The sequence below is a fragment of the Mobula birostris genome, chromosome 3 (genome assembly GCF_030028105.1).
Source record: "Mobula birostris isolate sMobBir1 chromosome 3, sMobBir1.hap1, whole genome shotgun sequence".
NCBI classification, from domain to species: domain Eukaryota; kingdom Metazoa; phylum Chordata; class Chondrichthyes; order Myliobatiformes; family Myliobatidae; genus Mobula; species Mobula birostris.
The window spans coordinates 228,502,660-228,522,613 of NC_092372.1; the positions used below are offsets into that span (position 1 = coordinate 228,502,660).

At 48.3% G+C, this 19,954-nt stretch overlaps 1 protein-coding gene across 1 annotated transcript in view; it reads right to left on the reverse strand.

The window, feature by feature from the left end:
- The window catches only part of oplah (5-oxoprolinase, ATP-hydrolysing), a 91,468-nt gene that overhangs the window by 7,891 nt on the left and 63,623 nt on the right, over nucleotides 1–19,954 (reverse strand). The window contains exons 18-23 of the mRNA XM_072254290.1: nucleotides 19,156–19,257; nucleotides 9,800–9,974; nucleotides 7,187–7,371; nucleotides 1,608–1,757; nucleotides 886–1,020; nucleotides 7–107 (exon numbers count right to left, since the gene is read on the reverse strand). Of these exons, the coding sequence (XP_072110391.1) occupies nucleotides 7–107; nucleotides 886–1,020; nucleotides 1,608–1,757; nucleotides 7,187–7,371; nucleotides 9,800–9,974; nucleotides 19,156–19,257 (848 nt within the window). The remainder of the gene's footprint in view (nucleotides 1–6; nucleotides 108–885; nucleotides 1,021–1,607; nucleotides 1,758–7,186; nucleotides 7,372–9,799; nucleotides 9,975–19,155; nucleotides 19,258–19,954) is intronic.

Here is a 19,954-nt window from a genome sequence, read left to right on the forward strand (position 1 = left end):
CCACCCCGTTGTGAGGTCAGTACGTTACCCCCCACCACGGCGGCCCCCGGCGACGGGTCGAGGATGGAGCCCTTCGGAAGGACGATCTTCACTGGGGTGAGGCAGCCCTGTCACAGTCAGACAGCAGGCGGTCACAGGGCGGCTGAACTTGTCCCAGATCACCTGAACCCAACAATCAATGTAGGGCTAACCCTCTGCCCCTCCCCTCTGAGTAACTCAAACCCCCTTCAGTCAATGTCTACCACCCCTCCACCATCATGACCCACCCAACCAGTGACAAACACCAAGTGCCCAAGTAACACAGGCCCAGTCTCATTGCTACTCACCGTACTGATCAGCTGCTACACACTCCACTCATAACTCCCTCCCTGTCCACTCCCCGTCCCCATTCACTCACACACTCCCCGTTCACTACCCCCCCTCCCTGTTCACTCACACACTCCCCGTTCACTACCCCCTCCCCATTCACTCACATACTCCCCGTTCACTACCCCCCTCCCTGTTCACTCACACACTCCCCGTTCACTACCCCCCTCCCTGTTCACTCACATACTCCCCGTTCACTACCCCCCCTCCCTGTTCACTCACACACTCCCCGTTCACTACCCCCCTCCCTGTTCACTCACATACTCCCCGTTCACTACCCCCCTCCCTGTTCACTCACACACTCCTCGTTCACTACTCCCCTCCCTGTTCACTCCCCGTCCCCATTCACTCACACACTCCCCGTTCACTACCCCCTTCCCTGTTCACACCCTGTCCCTGTTCACACACACACTCCCCGTTCACTACTCCCCTCCCTGTTCACTCCCCGTCCCCATTCACTCACACACTCCCCGTTCACTACCCCCCTCCCTGGTTCACACCCGGACAGGGAACACCCACCTGGTTGAGGGGTATATCCTGCCCTACCATACACCTGAGGCAGTAGATGAGCGCCGACAGGGTGATTGCTCGAGGGGCGTTGCAATTCCCAAATACCTCCGGTCCGGTGCCTGTGAAATCAAACACGGCCGATCCCTGGAGGAGACAGGAGCATGGAGGATGAGGGGTTTGGGCAAGTGAAGAAGAGGGAGGGGAGAGAGAGGGGAGGGGGGAGAGGGAGGGGGAGAGAGGGAGGGGGAGAGAGGGGAGGGAGAGGAGAGGGGGAGGGAGAGAGGGGGAGGGAGAGAGGGGGGAGGGAGAGAGGGGGGAGGGAGAGAGGGGGAGGGAGAGAGGGGGAGGGGAGAGAGGGGGAGGGGAGAGAGGGGGGAGGGAGAGGGGGAGGGAGAGAGGGGGAGGGAGAGAGGGGGGGAGAGGGGGCGTGGAGACATACACACAAAGGGGGGAGGTTGAGAGAGGGAAGGGTACGAGTACAGGAAAGGTGGGGATTGTACAGAGTGGACGGCAGGTTGAGAGGGTGGGGGTCAGTAGAGAGAACACATTAACATTACAGAGTAAGTTGATAGGTTTTGTCCTGGTGAACAGAAGATGGAATAAACTCGAGAAGGGTACTGATGACTGGGTATTAGACCACCATTGCCTATGTGCTGGATTGGGAAGATGGGGAACCCGTTCTTGTTTTGGATCATGTCTAATCTCTGTGTGTACGTGGGGGAGAAGCTGACCTCTGCCTCGTCGTCGATCTTCACTGTCAACCTGATCGGAGTCCCATCATCCATGAATTCCTCTGCGCTCACCACCAGCTCTCCGTCGCTCTGCCGACGTTGCCGAGCAAATTCCCTCAGCATCTCCCTTACTGCGATTTCTGCATTGTCCTGGAGGCCAACAGATGGGAAGACTTGTGACTGAACAAAATCTACAAATTTCACGACATACTGTATGTCAGTGATATCAAACCTGATTCTGATAGGAACCCCATCACCCTCTTCTCATTGCTACCATCAGGGAGGAGGTACAGGAGCCTGAAGACACACACTCAATGATTCAGGAACAGCTTCTTTTATATATATCTATCTCAATAAGACAAAGGAACTGATTGTAGACTTCAGGAGAGGGAAACCAGAGGTCCATGAGCCAGTACTTAGCGGAGGATCAGAGGTGGAGAGAGTCAGTAACTTTAAATTCCTGGGGTGTCACTATCTCAGAGGACCTGTCCTGGGCCCAATGTATAAATATAATTGCAAAGAAAGCACGATAGCACCTCTGCTTCCTCAGGAGTCTGCGAAGATTCGGCATGTCATCTATAGATGTGCGGTGCAAAGTGTGCCAATGGGCCGCTTTACGGCCTGGTACGGGGAACACTAATGTCCTTGAGTGGAAAATCCTACAAAAGCTAGTGGATTCGGCCCAGTACATCACGGGTAAAACCCTCCCAACCATTGAGCACATCTACATGAAATGTTGCTGTAGGAAAAAAGCATCCATCATCAGAGATCCTCACCACCCAGGCCATGCTCTTTTCTCACTGCTGCCATCGGGTAGAAGGTACAGGAGCCTCAGGACTCAGACCACCAGGTTCAAGAACAGCTACCACCCCTCAACCATCAGGCTCCTGAGCAAAAGGGGATAGCTACACTCAGTTAAAGACTGTGTTATATTGTTATTTCATGTTCATTATTTAGTGCTATTTATTTACATCTGCATCTGCACAGTTTACAGATCTGCGGCGTATGCCCACAGGAAAAAGAATCTCAGTGTTGTATGTGGTGACATGTACGTACTCTGGTAATAAATTTTACTTTGAACTTTGAACCCAGTAATTTATAAGACCATAAGATATAGGAGCAGAATTAGGCCATTTGGCCCAACGAGTCTACTCTGCCATTTCATCATGACTGATCTAATTTTTCTCTCAGCCCCAATCTCCTGCCTTCTTTCCCATATCCCTTCATGCCCTGATCAATCAAGAATCTATCAACGTTTGCCTTAAATATACCCAAAGACTTGGCCTTCACAGCTGCCCGTGGCAACAAATTCCACAGATTTAACACACCTCCTCATCTCCATTCTAAAAGGACTCCCCTCTATTCTGAGGCTGTGTCCTCTGGTCTTGGACACGCCCACAATAGGAAACATCCACTCTATCGATGCCTTTCAACATTCGATAGCTTTCTGATATTCAATATAGCCTTTATCATGTATTACAATGTACGGCTGCCACAAAACAACACTGTTTATGGTAGCTGCCAGTGATATTAAACCTAATTCTGATTCTAATTCTTAGACCATAAAACATAGGAGCAGAATTAGGCCATTTGGCCCATCGAGTCTGCTCCACCATTCAATCATGGCTGATCCTTTATTCCCCTCCTCAGCCCCCATATGATTTCCTTTCATTCCTCATATGATAACCCTCTCATTCCCCGAATCGTTCAGTGAACCTCCTCTGGACCCTCTCCAATGCCAGCACATCTTTTCCTAGATAAAGAGCCCAAACCTGTTCACAATACTCAAGGCGAGGCCTCACCAATGTCTTAAAAAGCCTCAGCATTACATCCCTGTTCTTATATTCTAGACCTCCTGAAATGAATACTAACGTGGCATTTGCCTTCCTCACCACCGACTCGACCTGCAAGTTAACCTTCAGGGTGTTCTACACAAGGACTCCAAGTCTCTCTGCATCTCAGATTTTTGCACTTTCTTCCTATTTAGAAAATAGTCCACACATTTATTTCTACTATCAAAATGCATGACCATGCATTTTGCAACACTGTATTTCATTTGCCACGCTCTTGCCCATATTCTCCTCATCTGTCTAAGTGCTTCTGCAGCCTACCCGTTTTCCTCAACACTACCTGCCCCTCCACCAATCTTCGTATCATCTGCAAACTTGGCAACAAAGCCATCTATTCCATCATCTACATCCTGTATTTACAGCATAAGAAGAAGTGGTCCTAACACTGAGCCCTGCAGAACACCTCTAGTCACTGGCAGCCAACCAGAAAAGGATCCTTTTATTCCCACTCGCAGCCTCCTACCAATCAGCCAATGCTCTAACCATGCCAGTAACTTTCCTGTAATACCATGAGCTCTTAACTTGGTAAGCAGCCTCATGTGCGGCACCTTGTCAAAGGCCTTCTGTAAGTCCAAATATACAAATATTAAGGCAAGATTTTCCCTTAAGGAAACCATGCTAAGTTTGTCCTATCTTCTCCTGTGTCACCAAGTACTCCATGACCTCATCCTTAGCAATTGACTTCAACATCTTCCCAACCACTGAAGTCAGGCCAACTGGTCTATAATTTCCCTTCTGTTACCTCCCTCCTTTCTTAAAGAGTGGAGTGACATTTTCAATTTTCCAGTCCTCCAGAACCATGCCAGAGTCCAATGATTCTTGAAAGATTATTACTAATGCCCCCATAATCTCTACTGTTACCTCTTTCAGAACCCTAGGGTGAAGTTCATCTGGTCCAGGTGACTTATGCACCTTCAGGTCTTTCAGATTCTTGAGTACCTTCTCCCTTGTAACAGTAATTGCACCCACACCCTTCAACACCTGGCACACTGCCAGTCTCTTCCACAGTGAAGACTGATGCATCTGCCATCTCCTAGTCCCCCGTTATTATTTCTCTGGTCTGATTTTCTAGCGGTCTTATATCCACTCTCCTCTTTCTTATTTCTTACATACTTGAAAAAGCTGTTACTATCCACTTTGATATTGTTTGCGAGCTTGCTTTCATATTTCATCATTTCCCTCCTCGTGATTCTTTTAGTTGCTCTCTGTAGGTCTTTAAAAGCTTCCCAATCCTCTATCTTCCCACTAATTTTTGCTTTGTTGTATGCTGTCTCTTTTGTTTTTACATTAGCTTTGATTTCCCTAGTTAGCCACGGTTGTACTATTTTGCCATTTGAGTATTTCTTTGTTTTTGGAATACATCTATCCTGCACCTTCCTCATTTTTCCCAGAAGCTCGAGCCATTTGCTGCTCTGCTGTCATCCCTGCCAGCAGCTCCTTCCAATTTACTTTGCCAACTCCTCTCTCATATCACTGTAATACTGCTACATCAGACTTTCTCTCTCTCAAGTTGCAAGTTGAACACAATCATATTGTGATCACTGGTTTCTAAAGGTTCTTGTTACCTTAAGCTCTCCAATCACCTCTGGTTCATTACACAAGACCCAATCCAGTATAGCTGATCCCCTAGTAGGCTCAATGACAAACTGCTCTGATACTCTGTGCATTGTGATATAACACTGAATACTGTAGTTGCTACCCTTTTTGATTCTGCATCCCCAACGCACTGGTACTTATTCCGCTGGCTACAATTTTGTCCTACCATCTGCCTGCCCTTCCTGACAGTCTGACTGACGCTACCTTTGCTTTTTAACTATCCATCCTATCCTGAGTCCTTTCACTCTGGTTCCCACCCCCTGCCAAATTAGTTTAAACCCTCCCCGACAGCTCTAACAAACCTGCCTGCGAGAATATTGGTCTCCCTTGGGTTCAGGTGCAACCCTTCACTTCTGAACAGGTCATACCTCCCCCAGAAGAGATCCCAATGATCCAAGAACCTGAAGCCCTGCCCCCTGCACCAGCTTCTCAGACATGCATTTATCTGCCAAATCATCCTGTTCCTACCCTCACTGGCACGTGGCACAGGCAGCAATCCAGAAATTACTACCCGCAAGGTCCTGCTTATCAACTTTCTACCTAGCTCTCTAAATTCTCTTTTCAGGACCTCATTGCTTTTTCTTCCTTTGTCATTGGTACCAATATGTACCGAGACATCTGGCTGTTCTCCCTCCCTCTCCAAAATGCTGTGGACGCAATCTGAGACATCCCTGACCCTGGCACCTGGGAGGTAACATACCATTCGGTGTCCTTTTCTTGTCCACAGAATCTCCTGTCTGTCCATCTGACTACTGAGTCCCCTATCACTACCACTCCCCTCTTCTTCCTCTTCCCCTTCTGTACCATGGACCCAAGCTCAGCGCCAGTAACCTGGTCTCCGTGGCATTACCCTGGGCGTTCAACCCCCACAACACTCCAAAGTGGTATTCCCCATTGAGGGGAACGGCCACTGGGGTGCTCTGCACTAACTGCTTATTCACCGTCCCATTCCTTCTCCAGTCACCCAGCTACCCTCCTCCTGCATCTTTGGGGTGACTACTTCCCTGTAACTCTGATCGATGATCTTCTCACTCTCCCTCCTTCACCATCTCCAGATTAGTGGTGTCCTTCTGTGGCTGGTTGGCCATAAATGCATCCAATACACAATAGTGTGGTCTCATTGAACTGTCCCAGTGCACGGGCTCACAACCCTCACCGATCAAGTGTGCCACACATCCCTTCTTTACTGTGTGCAGAAGATCAGAAGACACTGGAGCAGAATTAGGCCATTCGTGCCACCGAGTCTGCCCTGCCATTCCATCGTGTCTGATTTATTATCCCTCTCAGCCCCCCATTCTCCTGCTTTCTGCCCGTAAACTCTGACACCATTACTAATTGAGAACTCATCAACCTCTGACTTAAGTACACCAAACGACAGCCTCCACAGCAATCCGTGGCAATGAATTCCACAGATTCACCACTCGGTGTAAAATACTTACCGCTGTCAGCCCCTACACTTTCTTCCAATCACCGTAAAATGATGCCCCCTTGTACTAGCCATTTCCACCCTGGGAAGAAGTCTCTGGCTGTCGACTCTATCCGTCCCTTATTGTGTGAAGACCTCTATCAAGTCACTTCTCATCCTCCTCCACTCCAAAGAGAAAAGCCCGAGTTCCCTCAGCCTTTCCTCATTGAGACATGCTCTGCGATCCAGGCAGCATCCTGGTAAATCTCCTCTGCGCCCTCTCTAAAGCTTCCACATCTGAATATAACGAGGTGACCAGAACTAAACACAAGAGATTCTACAGATGCTGAAATCCAGAGCAACACACGCCAAACAACGGAGAAACTCAGCAGGCCAGGAGTGAATGAGATTCTCTGGCATTTTGTGGGTGTGGCACCGAACACAATACTCATGTGTGGTGTAACCAGTTTTACAGAGCAGCAACATTACTTCGTAGCTCTTGAACTCAATCCCCTGACTAATGAAGGCCAACACACTGTACACCTTCTTAATCACCCTATCAACCTGCACAGAAACTTTGAGGGATATATGAATGCCAGCCACACTGCTCAGAATCCTGTTGTTTACCCTCGAATTCAGACCTTCCGGGCTGATCTCCACCTGCCACTTCCCATCCCAGCTCTGTACCCCACCAATGTCCCGTGGTAACCAACTCACCAGCAGCCTACCTGAATGTGCGCCATGTACGCCTGGACAACCTCCAGCCCGTAGGTGTCAATCAGCTCGTTCACCAGCTGGATCCCTCTCTGATTGGCCGCTACCTGTGCCCGCAGGTCCGACAGGTTGTCATGGAGATTGCGGGTGCCGCTGCTGCCTGGAATCTGGGCTGGAGCTTTGAGGGCCTGGGTAACAGCTGGGGAGGGGGGAAGGGTGATTAAGGAGTGGGAAGGGAGGAGGGGGGTAGGGGTGACAGGTGAGGGGGTTAGGGGTGAGAGGTGGAGGGGGTTAGGGGTGAGAGTTGATTGAGGATTGGGGGAGTGGGAAGGAGGAGGGGAGGCAGTGAAGGGGAGGGGGAGGGTTGGAGGGGGGTAGGGGTAGGGCAGAGAGGCAGGTGGGTAAGGGAAGGGGGTAGGGGAAGGGGTGGGGGTAGGGGTGGAGTGGGGTGTAGGGGTGTGGGGGTGGAGGGTGGAAGAGGTGAGGGGTGGCAAGGGTGAGGAATGAGGGGTAGCGGGGTGAGGAGTGAGGGGGTGAGGGGTGAGGGGTGGAGGGGGGTTAGGAGTGAGGGGTGGCAGGGGGTTAGGAGTGAGGGGAGGCGGGGGGGTTAGGAGTGAGGGGAGGCGGGGGGGTTAGGAGTGAGTGGAGGCGGGGGGGTTAGGAGTGAGGGGTGGCGGGGGGGTTAGGAGTGAGGGGTGGCGGGGGGGTTAGGAGTGAGGGGTGGCGGGGGGGGTTAGGAGTGAGGGGTGGCGGGGGGCAGGAGAGATGAACAAGTAAGCCTTGTGTTCTAGAGGGTGCTCGGATGGAGGTGATAACTTGGGAACGGGTAATACACACAAAATATGGGAGGCGCTCGGCGAGTGCTGTTATGGTAGTGTAGCGGTTAGCATAAAGCTATGACAACCCCAGCGACCCGGGTTCAAGTCTTTCCTCTCTTCCCTCACATCTGTGCCTTCTCAGATGCCCCTTCCCTGGGAAAAAGACAATGACAATCCAGCTTATCCTTGCTTCTCATGGTGTTGAAGATCTCCCTAAGGGAGGGGTTCCCAACCCGGGGGCCGTACCTCACTTGATGGTATTGGGCCATGGCATAAAAAAGGCTGGGCACCCCTGCTCTGCGGTTACCCCTCAGTCTCCTTCATCACTAAAAGTAAAGTAGTTTTCCAGTCCTTCAGCGACCAACGTTTAATGTCTTGGCTTTATTCTAGCTGAGCGGTGTGTAGTAGGATATCCATTCCTCCTAGGAGGAAGGTGGACCCTAGGAAGACAGCTGGCAATCTCAGAAGATGCCCTGTAGCTGGTAGCACAGCACTTCACAGTGCCAGCAATCTGGGTTCAATTCTCACCGCCGTCTTCCCCTCCGTCACCAGGTTTCTCACTATTTCAGTCCCTTTCGCCACGACTTAGTCATTTTTTATCTATTGTACTGAACTACTGCCACAAAACAACAGATTTCACAATATATGTTAGTGTGACGGAGAGCGCTTGGTAAACACACACGCTCACGCATACACACACGCACGCACACAATCATGCATACACACAAGCAGACAAACACACACAGACTGCCTTGTCATTCTGCTGTCATTGAGCTGAATATGCACACTTCAATGTCTTCCCTGCTATATTCTCATAACTGTTTGGCTTTATGGTGATTTCCCACCCTACACGGTGCAATACTCCATTTCTTTAGTATTGGGGATGTGTAAATGTGATATTTTGTTTGTATAGACCATAAGAGAAAATCATCTGCACCATATCAGAGGTGATATGTGGTGTATACTGTATTTCAGGCAGATAATTGTATTTTGTAGCGTGATTGTAACTACATTGTGGGGTGCCTCATATTGTAATTGATGTGTAGTCTTAGGTTAACTTTGTGGTAATTAAAGATGGTGTGCCCCCTGCTGCCTGTAAAATCAAGTGGATCACTCTCAGTAGAGTGGGCACGTGGCCAAGTGGTTAAGGCATTGGACTAGCAACCTGAAGGTCGTGAGTTCAAGCCCCAGCCGAGGGAACGTGTTGTGACCTTGAGCAAGGCACTTAATCACACATTGCTCTGCGACGACACCGGTGCCAAGCTGTATGGGTCCTAATGCTCTTCCCTTGGACAACAGTGGTGTCGTGGAGAGGGGAGACTTGCAGCATGGGCAACTTTGCCCTAGAGAGTGCCCTAGAGACTGAAGACTTTCCAGGCGCAGATCCATGGTCTTGCAAGACTAACTGATGCCTTAACTCTCAGCAGAAGAGAGAAGTCAGACCTGCCAGTAGTTCACACTGGACGTAGTATGTAGCTATAATTGTATTTTTTGCTCGATATCTTTTCGTAAATATTGGCAGTTTTCTTTTTGCTATTTTTGCACATTTTATAAACTTGATTTTAGACTCAGTTAATAAACAGCTTTGCACAGAAGTGCTATCTTTGCTTTGGTTGTATCCTATGTATGTGGCAGTCACCGGTGATAAATCTGATTCTGATTGTGTTGGTAAATAATGAAAACGACTCACTGTATGTTTTGAGGTACGTGTGACAAAAATATCGGAATCTGAAGCTGCCCCATTCCCCCTCTGTGCTGAGGTTAGGCCAGGTACAGGGAGGTAAATGAGAAAACCACCTCCTCACTCACCCTCCTCCTGGAAGACTCCGTTCTCCACCAGCTTGAAGGATGTGAAGACAGCCCCTTCCTCCTGCAAGGACTTGGAGTGTGGGGGCATGGACCCTGGTGTGATGCCTCCAATGTCTGCGTGATGTCCACGGCTCGCCACGAAGAACACCGGGCAGGAGACACCCTTTCGGAAGACCTGTGGGTGTTGAGAGAGCAGGTGGGAGTGTGTGGATCAGGGAGGGGGAGTCAAATCTCATGCACGACTCCTGCCTACGGTACTATGAAGGTACAGGGGCCTTAGGTCCCACACCACCAGGTTCAGGAACTGTTATTACGCTACAACCATCAGGCTCCTGAACCAAACGGGATAACTCCACTCACCTCAACGCCGAACTAATTCCACAACCTACAGACTCACTCTCAAGGACTCCAGGATTCATGCTCTCAGTATTATTTATCTATCTGTCCGTTTTTTAAAATTTATTTTTCATTAAGGACTCTATCACCCAGGACACACCCTCCTCTCATCGCTACCATCAGAGAGGGGGTCCAGGAGCCTAAAGACACACACTAAGTGATTCAGGAACAGATTCTTCTCCTCCGATTTCTGAATGGACAATGAACCCATCAACACCACCTCAGTATTTTTTTTGCTCTCTTTTTGAAAGATTCAAAGTACATTTAACATAGAACATAGAATAGTACAGCACAGTACAGGCCCTTCAGCCCACAATGTTGTGCTGACCCTCAAACCCTGCCTCCCATATAACCCCCCACCTTAAATTCCTCCATATACCTGTCTAGTAGTCTCTTAAACTTCACTAGTGTATCTGCCTCCACCACTGACTCAGGCAGTGCATTCCACGCACCAACCACTCTCTGAGTAAAAAACCTTCCTCTAATATCCTCCTTGAACTTCCCACCCCTTACCTTAAAGCCATTTCCTCTTGTATTGAGCAGTGGTGCCTTGGGGAAGAGGCGCTGGCTATCCACTCTGTCTATTCCTCTTAATATCTTGTATACCTCTATCATGTCTCCTCTCATCCTCCTTCTCTCCAAAGAGTAAAGCCCTAGCTCCCTTAATCTCTGATCATAATCCATACTCTCTAAACCAGGCAGCATTCTGGTAAATCTCCTCTGTACCCTTTCCAATGCTTCCACATCCTTCCTATGGTGAGGAAGGATATATTATTCCTATATTATCGAAGTATGTTTACAGAATACAACTCTCAGATTTATCGTCCTGCAGGCGGCCTCAAAACAAAGAAACAGCATGGAACCCATTCAAAGGAAATATCAAGCACTCAATGTGCAAAAAAAAAGAATGAGCAGACAGCAGTAAGTGAAAAACACGCAGAATATTAAACAGCAAACACAGACTCCTCGAAACAGTCCAGGAGTGCTCAGTACAGTTAAGTTCAGTTTAGTGCTGTATCGTTTGTTGACTGCAGACTGCAAAGCCAGTCCGTACCGAAATGCCCCGATCAAGTTGCACAAAAATAGCAAAAAAAAGATTAACCAGAAACCAGAAACACATACTACGAACCGCAGGGTCCTCCAAAAACCATAGCCACGAGTCACACTGATCAAACTTTGCAGACTCTTACATCTTTCTCTGGCAGCAGTGAGCGAGGGAGAGGAAACAGGTCCAACAAAGGCAGACGTCGCTGATCGCCCTTTCACCTGCTGCCCTCGTCCTCATCGATTTCAATCTCGTTCAACACTTTAATCAATGAAGAGAAACAGAACTGATCACGGGTTCACACTCCGCCTTAAGGCCGCACACTCGTCCCTCAGCCTCACTGAATCCCCTCAGAGACAGCAAAGGGCTAGATCACTCAGTCAGTCCAAAGACACGTTATCAAAATGTGAACTACAGGCTCCAGTTGCGCACAGTTTAGTAGTGGAAGCATATTTAAAAGAAGTAGTTGTTTCAAGAACCCGCCTGCAGGGCATCGCTGTTGGTCACCGGCGCCATCTGGTTTGCACTACCTATTTAATGTAAATTTTTAAAATATATACTTCATTGTAATTTACAGTTTTTATTATGCATCGCAATGTACTGCTGCTGCAGCTTTTCCTGTGTATAGCCACAAGAAAATGAATTTCAGGGTCAGATATGGTGACATATACAGTATGTACGTTGATTTTGAACTTTGACTTTCACGGTGGGAAATGTGGCCGCAATCTGATTTCCCACAAGGCAGCAGGTGCTGATCGAGAGAGGGAAGGGAGGGGGTGTCGGAAACGGACCAGGTAAATTTGAGGGCAGGGTGGAAGCTGGGGGTAAAGTTGATGAAGTCGACGAGCTCTACATGGGTGCAGGAAGCAGCCCCAATGCAGTCATCGATGTAGCGTAGGAAAAGTGGGGGACAGATCCAGAGCGTGTGAGGTGTTACAGATGGGGCTAAGAAGGGACTGAACTAGGGGGATAAAACAGAGCAGAGGTTCGCAGCTTCTGCAGATTTCCTCTTCTCTGTGGTTTGATTACTACTCTGTGAAGTCTCTTCCAGGAACGCCTACCCCAAAGTTGTTTAAATCTTCCCTCCCCCCGAGATCCCACAGAATCCCTCCAGCATTTTGTGTGTGTTGTTTGAGGTATGCAAATATGAGTTCAGTGGAGCAGGAACAAGCTGAAACAATGGGTCTACCTGGACAGGCAGGTTTGTGGATCTTGGGTAGGAGGTAGAAACGGGAGGTGTGGGGTGCAGGAACTATGAGGTTGGTGGCAGTGGATGAGAGATCCCCAGAGTCTAGGTAAAGCTTTATTCTCTTCCCTTCTTTATATCTGCTCAGCGAGGACAGTAGGGATGCCTCGCAGGATAGTGAAGTGCTCCTCTTGTGGGATGTGGGAAAGCAGGGAGACCTCCAGTGTCCCTGACCACAGCTGTGAGAAATGCATCCAGCTGCAGCTTCTAACAAATGGTGTTAATGAGTTGGAGCTGGAACTGGATGAACTCCAGGATCCTCAGGAGACTGAGGGGGTGATAGATAGGACATATAGAGAGGTGGTTACACTGAAGGTGCAGGACACCGGAAACTGAGTGACAGTCAAGAAGGGGAAAAGGGTTAAGGACACCTGTGACCATCCCCCTCAACAACAGGTACAGTATATCGTTTTGAATGATGCTGGGGGGAGGGGGAATGACCAAAAACAGTTGTCGGATCTCTGGCACCGAGCCTGCCTCTGTGACTCAGAAGGGAAGGTGGAGGGGTGGGGAGAAGAGGTACGTGGTGGTGATAGGGGATTTATTTATTAGGGGAAAGGACAGGAGGTTCTGTGGTCAAGAACGAGATTCCTGGATGGTATGTTGCCCCTCGGGTGCTGGGGCCCAGAATATCTCAGATCGAGTCCTCACCGTTCTTAAATGGGAGGGTGAACAGCCCGAAGTCGTCATCCATAGAAGTGCCAATGACACGGGTACGACGAGTGACGAGGTTCTGCAGAGGGAGTTCAGGGAGTTTGGTGCTAAGTTAAAGGGCAGATCCTCCAGGGTTGTGATCTCAGGACTGGTACACGTGCTGTGTGCTTGTGAGGCCAGAGCTAGGAAAATTATACAGTTTAATACATGGCCAAGGAATTGGTGTAGGAGGGAGGGCATGAGATTTTTGGATCACTGGGCTCTCTTCCAGTGAAGGTGGGACCTGTACAGAAGGGAAGGTTTGCACCTGAACTGGAGGGGGACAAATATCCTGGTGGGAAGGTTTGTTAATGCTCCACGGTGGGATTTAAACCAGAATTGCAGGGAGATGGGAACCAGAGTGCCAGAGCAGTTAGTGGAGACGTTGTGGAGACAGATGTTGGTAAGACCTCAGACAAAGTCAGGAATCAAAAGGTCATGCATGGTGTGACTAGTGTCCTGAGATGTGTATATTTCAATGCAAGTAGTATCATAGGAAAGGCAGATGAGCTCAAGGCGTGGATCAACACTGGGAATTATGATATCGTAGCCATTAGTGAGACTAGGTTGCAGGAGGGGCAGGACTGGCAGCTCAACGATTTGGGGTTCTGTTATTTTAGACGTGACAGAAGAGAGGGATTAGAGGGGAGCACTGGTGTTACGAGCCAGGGAAAATATCACAGCAGTGCTCAGTCATGACAGACTGGAGAACTCGTCTAATGAGGCCTTATGGGTGGAAATGGGGAATAAGAAAGTACAACCATGTTAATGGGGCTATATTACAGACCACCCAACAGTCCACGGGACTTAAAGGAACAAATTTGTAGGGAGATCACAGACTGTTGCTAGAAACACAAGGTTATTACAGTAGGTGATTTTAACTTTCCTCATTTTGTCTGGTAATCCCATACCGTAAAAAGACTAGACGGGATAAAATTTGTCAAATGTGGGAGGCCTTCAAAAGCAAAATGTTGAGAGTAGAAAGCTTGTAAGTGCCTGTCAGAATGAAAGGCAAAGATAAGATGTGTAGGGAACCTTGGTTTTCAAGAGATATTGAGGTCCTGGTTAAGGTGGGGCGGGGGGGAAGGTGTATAGCAGGTATAGGCTGGTAGGAACAAATGAGGTGTTTATTGAGTACAAGAAATGCAGGAGAACGCTTGAGAAAGAAATCAGGAGGGCTAAAAGGCATGACATTGCTCGGCAGACAAGGTGAAGGAGAATCCTCAGGATTTCTACAGATATGTTAAGAGCAAAAAGATTGCAAGGGACAAAATTGGTCCTCTGGAAGATCAGAATGGCAATGTATGGATGGAGCCAAACGGGATGGGGGACAGGTTAAATGAACTGTTTGCATCTGTGTTTACTCGGGAGACAGACACAGAGCCTATCCAAGTGAAGCAAAGCAGCATTGAGGTCATGGACCCAGTACTGATTACACAGCAGCAGGTGTTTCATGTCTTGAAACAAATTAGGGTGGATAAATCCCCAGGGCCTGAGGAAGTGATCCTTTGGACCCTGTACAGAAATTTCTGGGGCCCTAGCTGAGATATTTAAATCATTCTTGGTGACAGGACAGGTACTGGAGGATCGGACAATGGCCAGTGTTCTTCCGCTGTTTAGGAAAGGCTCTAAAAATAAACCATGGTAGTATAGGCCAGTGAGTCCAACATCAGTGGTGGGACAGTGATTGGAAGGCATTCTAAGGTACCAGATATATAAGTATTTGGATGGACATTATTTTTGTTTATTTATTGAGATACAGCTCAGACAGACCCTTCGAGCCACCACCCAGCAATCCCCGATTTAGTCCTAGCCTAATCACTGGACAATTTACTTCTTCTTCAGTTCTCCATTGAAATTCAATGACGGCATCCACTTTTCACGGTGAGATCTTTGATGACTATACAGTCCTATCCTGGACCCACAAGCTCTATTGCAGGTGGGACATGTATATGTGGTAGTGATGGCAATCATGGCTGCATTTCTCCTGGCTCTCTTCTGCTGTCTTCTGGTTGTTCTTTCCATAGAACCATAGAAACGACAGCACAGAAACAGGCCTTTTGGCCCTTCTTGGCTGTGCTGAACCATTTTCTGCCTAGTCCCACTGACCTGCACATGGACCATATCCCTCCATACACCTCCCATCCATGTATCTGTCCAATTTATTCTTAAATGTTACAAAGGAACCTGCATTTACCACCTCGTCTGGCAGCTCATTCCACACTCCCACCACTCTCTGTGTGAAGAAGCCCCCACTAATGTTCCCTTTAAACTTTTCCCCCCTCACCCTTAACCCATGTCCTCTGGTTTTTTTCTCCCCTTGCCTCAGTGGAAAAAGCCTGCTTGCATTCACTCTATCTATACCCATCATAATTTTATATACCTCTATCAAATCTCCCCTCATTCTTCTACACTCCAGGGAATAAAGTCCTAACCTAGTCCACCTTTCTCTCTAACTGAGTTTCTCAAGTCCCGGCAACATCCTTGTAAACCTTCTCTGCACTCTTTCAACCTTATTTATATCCTTCCTGTAATTTGGTGACCAAAACTGAACACAGTACTCCAGATTCGGCCTCACCAATGCCTTATACAACCTCATCATAACATTCCAGCTCTTATACTCAATACTTCGATTAATAAAGGCCAATGTACCAAAAGCTCTCTTTACGACCCTGTCTACCCGTGACGCCACTTTTAGGGAATTTTGTATCTGTATTCCCAGATCCCTCTGTTCCACTGCACTCTTCAGTGCCTTATCATTAACCCTGTATGTTCCACGTTGGGTTGTCCTTCCAACATGCAATACCTCACACTTGTCAGTATTAAACTCCATCTGCCATTTTTCAGCCCATTTTTCCAGATGGTCCAAGTCCCTCTGCAGGCTCTGAAAACCTTCCTCACTGTCTACTACACCTCCAATCTTTGTATCATCAGCAAACTTGCTGATCCAATTTACCACATTATCATCCAGATCATTGATATAGATGACAAATAACAATGGATCCAGCACTGATCCCTGTGGCACACCACTAGTCACAGGCCTCCACTCAGAGAAGCAATTCTCTACCACCACTCTCTGGCTTCTTCCATCGAGCCAATGTCTAATCCAATTTACCACCTCTCCATGTATACCTAGCGACTGAACTTTCCTAACTAACCTCCCATGCGGGACCTTGTCAAAGGCCTTACTGAAGTCCATGTAGACAATATCCACTGCCTTCCCTTCATCCACTTTCCTGGTAACCTCCTCGAAAAACTCCAACAGATTGGTCAAACATGACCTACCACGCACAAAGGCATGTTGACTCTCCCTAATAAGCCCCTGTCTATCCAAGTGCTTGTAGATTCTGTCTCTTAGTACTCCCTCCAATAACTTACCTACTACCGACGTTAAACTCACCGGCCTATAATTTCCCGGATTACTTTTCGATCCTTTTTTAAACAACGGAACAACATGAGCCACTCTCCAATCCTCCGGCACTTCACCCGTAGACAGCGACATTTTAAATATTTCTGCCAGGGCCCCTGCAATTTCAACACTAGTCTCCTTCAAGGTCCGAGGGAACACTCTGTCAGGTCCCGGGGACTTATCCACTTTAATTTTCCTCAAGACAGCAAGCACCTCCTCCTTTTCAATCTGTACAGTTTCCATGGTCTCACTACTTGATTCCCTCAATTCCATAGATTTCATGCCAGCTTCCTTAGTAAATACAGACGCAAAAAACCTATTTAAGATCTCTCCCATTTCCTTTGGTTCCGCACAAAGCCGACCACTCAGATCTTCAAGAGGACCAATTTTATCCCTTACAATCCTCTTGCTCTTAATATACTTGTAAGAGCTCTTTGGATTATCCTTCACTTTGACTGCCAAGGCAACCTCATCTCCAGAATACGAACCCCGTCCCTACACAGCTGTTGCCAAGTGGTACAGTCAGCAGCAATGTCCTCTAGGTCCGATCTTGCACTTCCTTAAAGCATTCTTCATCTGATCCTTATAGCGCTTTTTCAGCCCCTCCAGCTGAGGGTTGACCATGATGTAGCTGGCCGTATAACACTCTGTGGGGTGGCCGACATGGGGGCATCCTTATCACGTGCCCCAGCCACTGCAGCTAACGCTGGGTGATCATGGCCTCAATACTCCTGCCGTTGGTCTTTACAAGTATTTCAGTGTGAGGCACCCGCTCACACCAGGTGATTCCCAGGATGCGCTGGAGGCAGCTTATGTGGAAGTGCTCCAAGGACTTGATGTGACGGCTGTAGGTCACCCAAGCTTCACAGCTATAAAGGAGGGTGGTGACACAGACCGCTTGGTATACGGTGACCTTTGTGGAGGGACGAAGGCTCCTGTTCTGAAAGACTCTACGCCGAAGTCTCCCAAAGGCAGCTGATGCCTGTTTAATGCGGCTCTGGATGTCGTTGTCAATGCCGCTATCCTCAGAGAGAATGCTCCCCAGATATTTGAAAGATGGCACTACTGACAGCTTTTCATCACCAACAGTGAAGGCAGGTAGAGTGGGTGGGACACTGGTACTCCATTGGCAAACCACTTCTGTCTTGGTGGTATTGACAGTCAGCCCCATCCTGCTGTACGTTCTCACTGCCACAGCAAGGACAGTCTGAAGATCCTTGGAGTATGGGCCACAAGAGCACAGTCGTCTGCACACTGCAGCTCCAGGACCCGCTCTCTGCAGAGTTTGGTGGATGCGTGGAGCCTCCTGATGTCAAAGAGGTTGCCATCTAATCTGACGTCCACTGCCACACCGCTGCTGTCTTCAATCTCGTTGTGGAGAAGCTTGGACAATTTACAACGGCCAATTAACCTACCAATCGATACGTCTTTGGACTGTGGGAGGAAACCAGAGCACCCGGAGGAAACCCACACGGTCACGGGGAGAACGTACAAACTTCTCGCAGATTCTGGCAAGAATTGAAAGTTGGAGCAAAGAAACGCTATTTTTACACAGAATTGACCAGCTGGTTACCTTGTGCACATTTAAGTTCCTCGTTCACATAATCAATCACCTTTCACGCTACTTCAAGGACTGTTTGTCCCACTCCCATCAGGAAGGAGGTTATGTAGCATCCACACCAGGACCACCAGAGTCAAAAACAGTTCCTTTCCCCAAGCAGTAAGGCTGATCAACACCTCCACCCACTAACCCACCCCTCCACACCCCCAAACACCACCACTTTATCATTTCCTGTCAGAGTCACCTTACGTACAGACACTCTTGTGCCAGTGTCACTTTAAGGACATACAATCAATCTATATAAGCCATCTGATGTGTTTATATTTATTGTGTTCTTTGTCTCATTGTGTTTTTTTTGTGCTGCATCAGATCCGGAGTAACAATTATTTCGTTCTCCTCTACACTTGGGGACTGGAAATGACATCAAACAACCCTGAATCTAGAACAACACGGGTATTAAGACCACAAGATTTTAGGGAAGAATTAGGCCATTTGGCCCAATTGAGTCTGTTCTGCCATTTCATCATGACCAATCCAATTTTCCTCTCAGCCTCAATCATAATCATAGTCATAAGTCATACTTTATTGATCCCGGGGGAAATTGGTTAAATCTCCTGCCTTCTCCCTGTATCCCTTCAAGTCCTGATCAATCAAGAACTAATAGCCAATAAAATCTCCACGTTACCAGCCAATAATAGTTCAGAACTAGTAAAGTAACTGACCAATAGTAAGGGACCCTGCTAGTGTCACACCCCTTTTAGTGTGACCCGAGAATCCTATGTTTGCATCCTATCTTGTCCTGATAGGCCAAGTGGCTCTGGTCCCCTGCAGTGCAAAGGGGAGCTGTATTCTTCAAAGACTTTTTCTTATCGGTCTTGAGTGCACACGATCTGTAGATTATCCTTGCCTGGAGATTACCATAACTCGTGCCTCGGATCAACTACCACACAAGAAACTCATCTGTGCCTGGCTGCCCCCACCGTCCTACGAGAGCTGGACATCTTACCGGCGTGATCACAGTCAGGTCGGGAAGGTGGCTTCCGCCCGCACGAGGATGGTTGCTGAGGATCACGTCGTTCTCCTTGATTTTGCTGCCCAAGTGATTAATCTGTCGGGGAAGGAGAGCGGTCAGGAATGAAACGGAAGTTTGAGAAACCCCCAGGCTTCCTTCCCTGGCACTGGCCAAAACTAGTAGCCTCAGGGTCACGAGAAGCAGATGTCGGGCGACATGTGGGTGAAAGGAAAGGACAACTCTCTCCGGGCTAGTGTCTGCAGTTCTGGTCACCTCACTACAAAAAGTGGTGGACACAACCCAGTGCCTCACACGCAAAACTCCCCCCACCACGGAGCACATCTACACGGAGTGCTGTCGCTGGAAAGCAGCGTCCATCAGCAAAGACCCCCACCACCCAGGTCACACTGCTGCCATCAGGAAGAAGGTACAGAAGCTTCAGGACTCAGACCACCAGGTTCAGGAACAGTTATTACCCCTCAACCGTCAGGCTCTTGAACCAGAGGAGACGACTTCACTCCCACCATCACTGAACCAATTGCACAACCTGTGGACTCACTTTCAGGGACTCTACAACTCATGTTCTCAGTGTTATTTCTTTATTTATTTTGTATTTGCGGTTTCTCTTCGTTTGCACATTGGTTGTTTGTGTGTAGTTCTTCATTCATCCTATTGCATTTCTTATTTCTACTGTAGTATGGTGGCATACTTTTGAACTTTGAACAGAAAAAATTTCAGTCAGATTGAAAGAAAATTTACAAGGACCCAAGTTATAGGGAGAGGTTGAATAGAT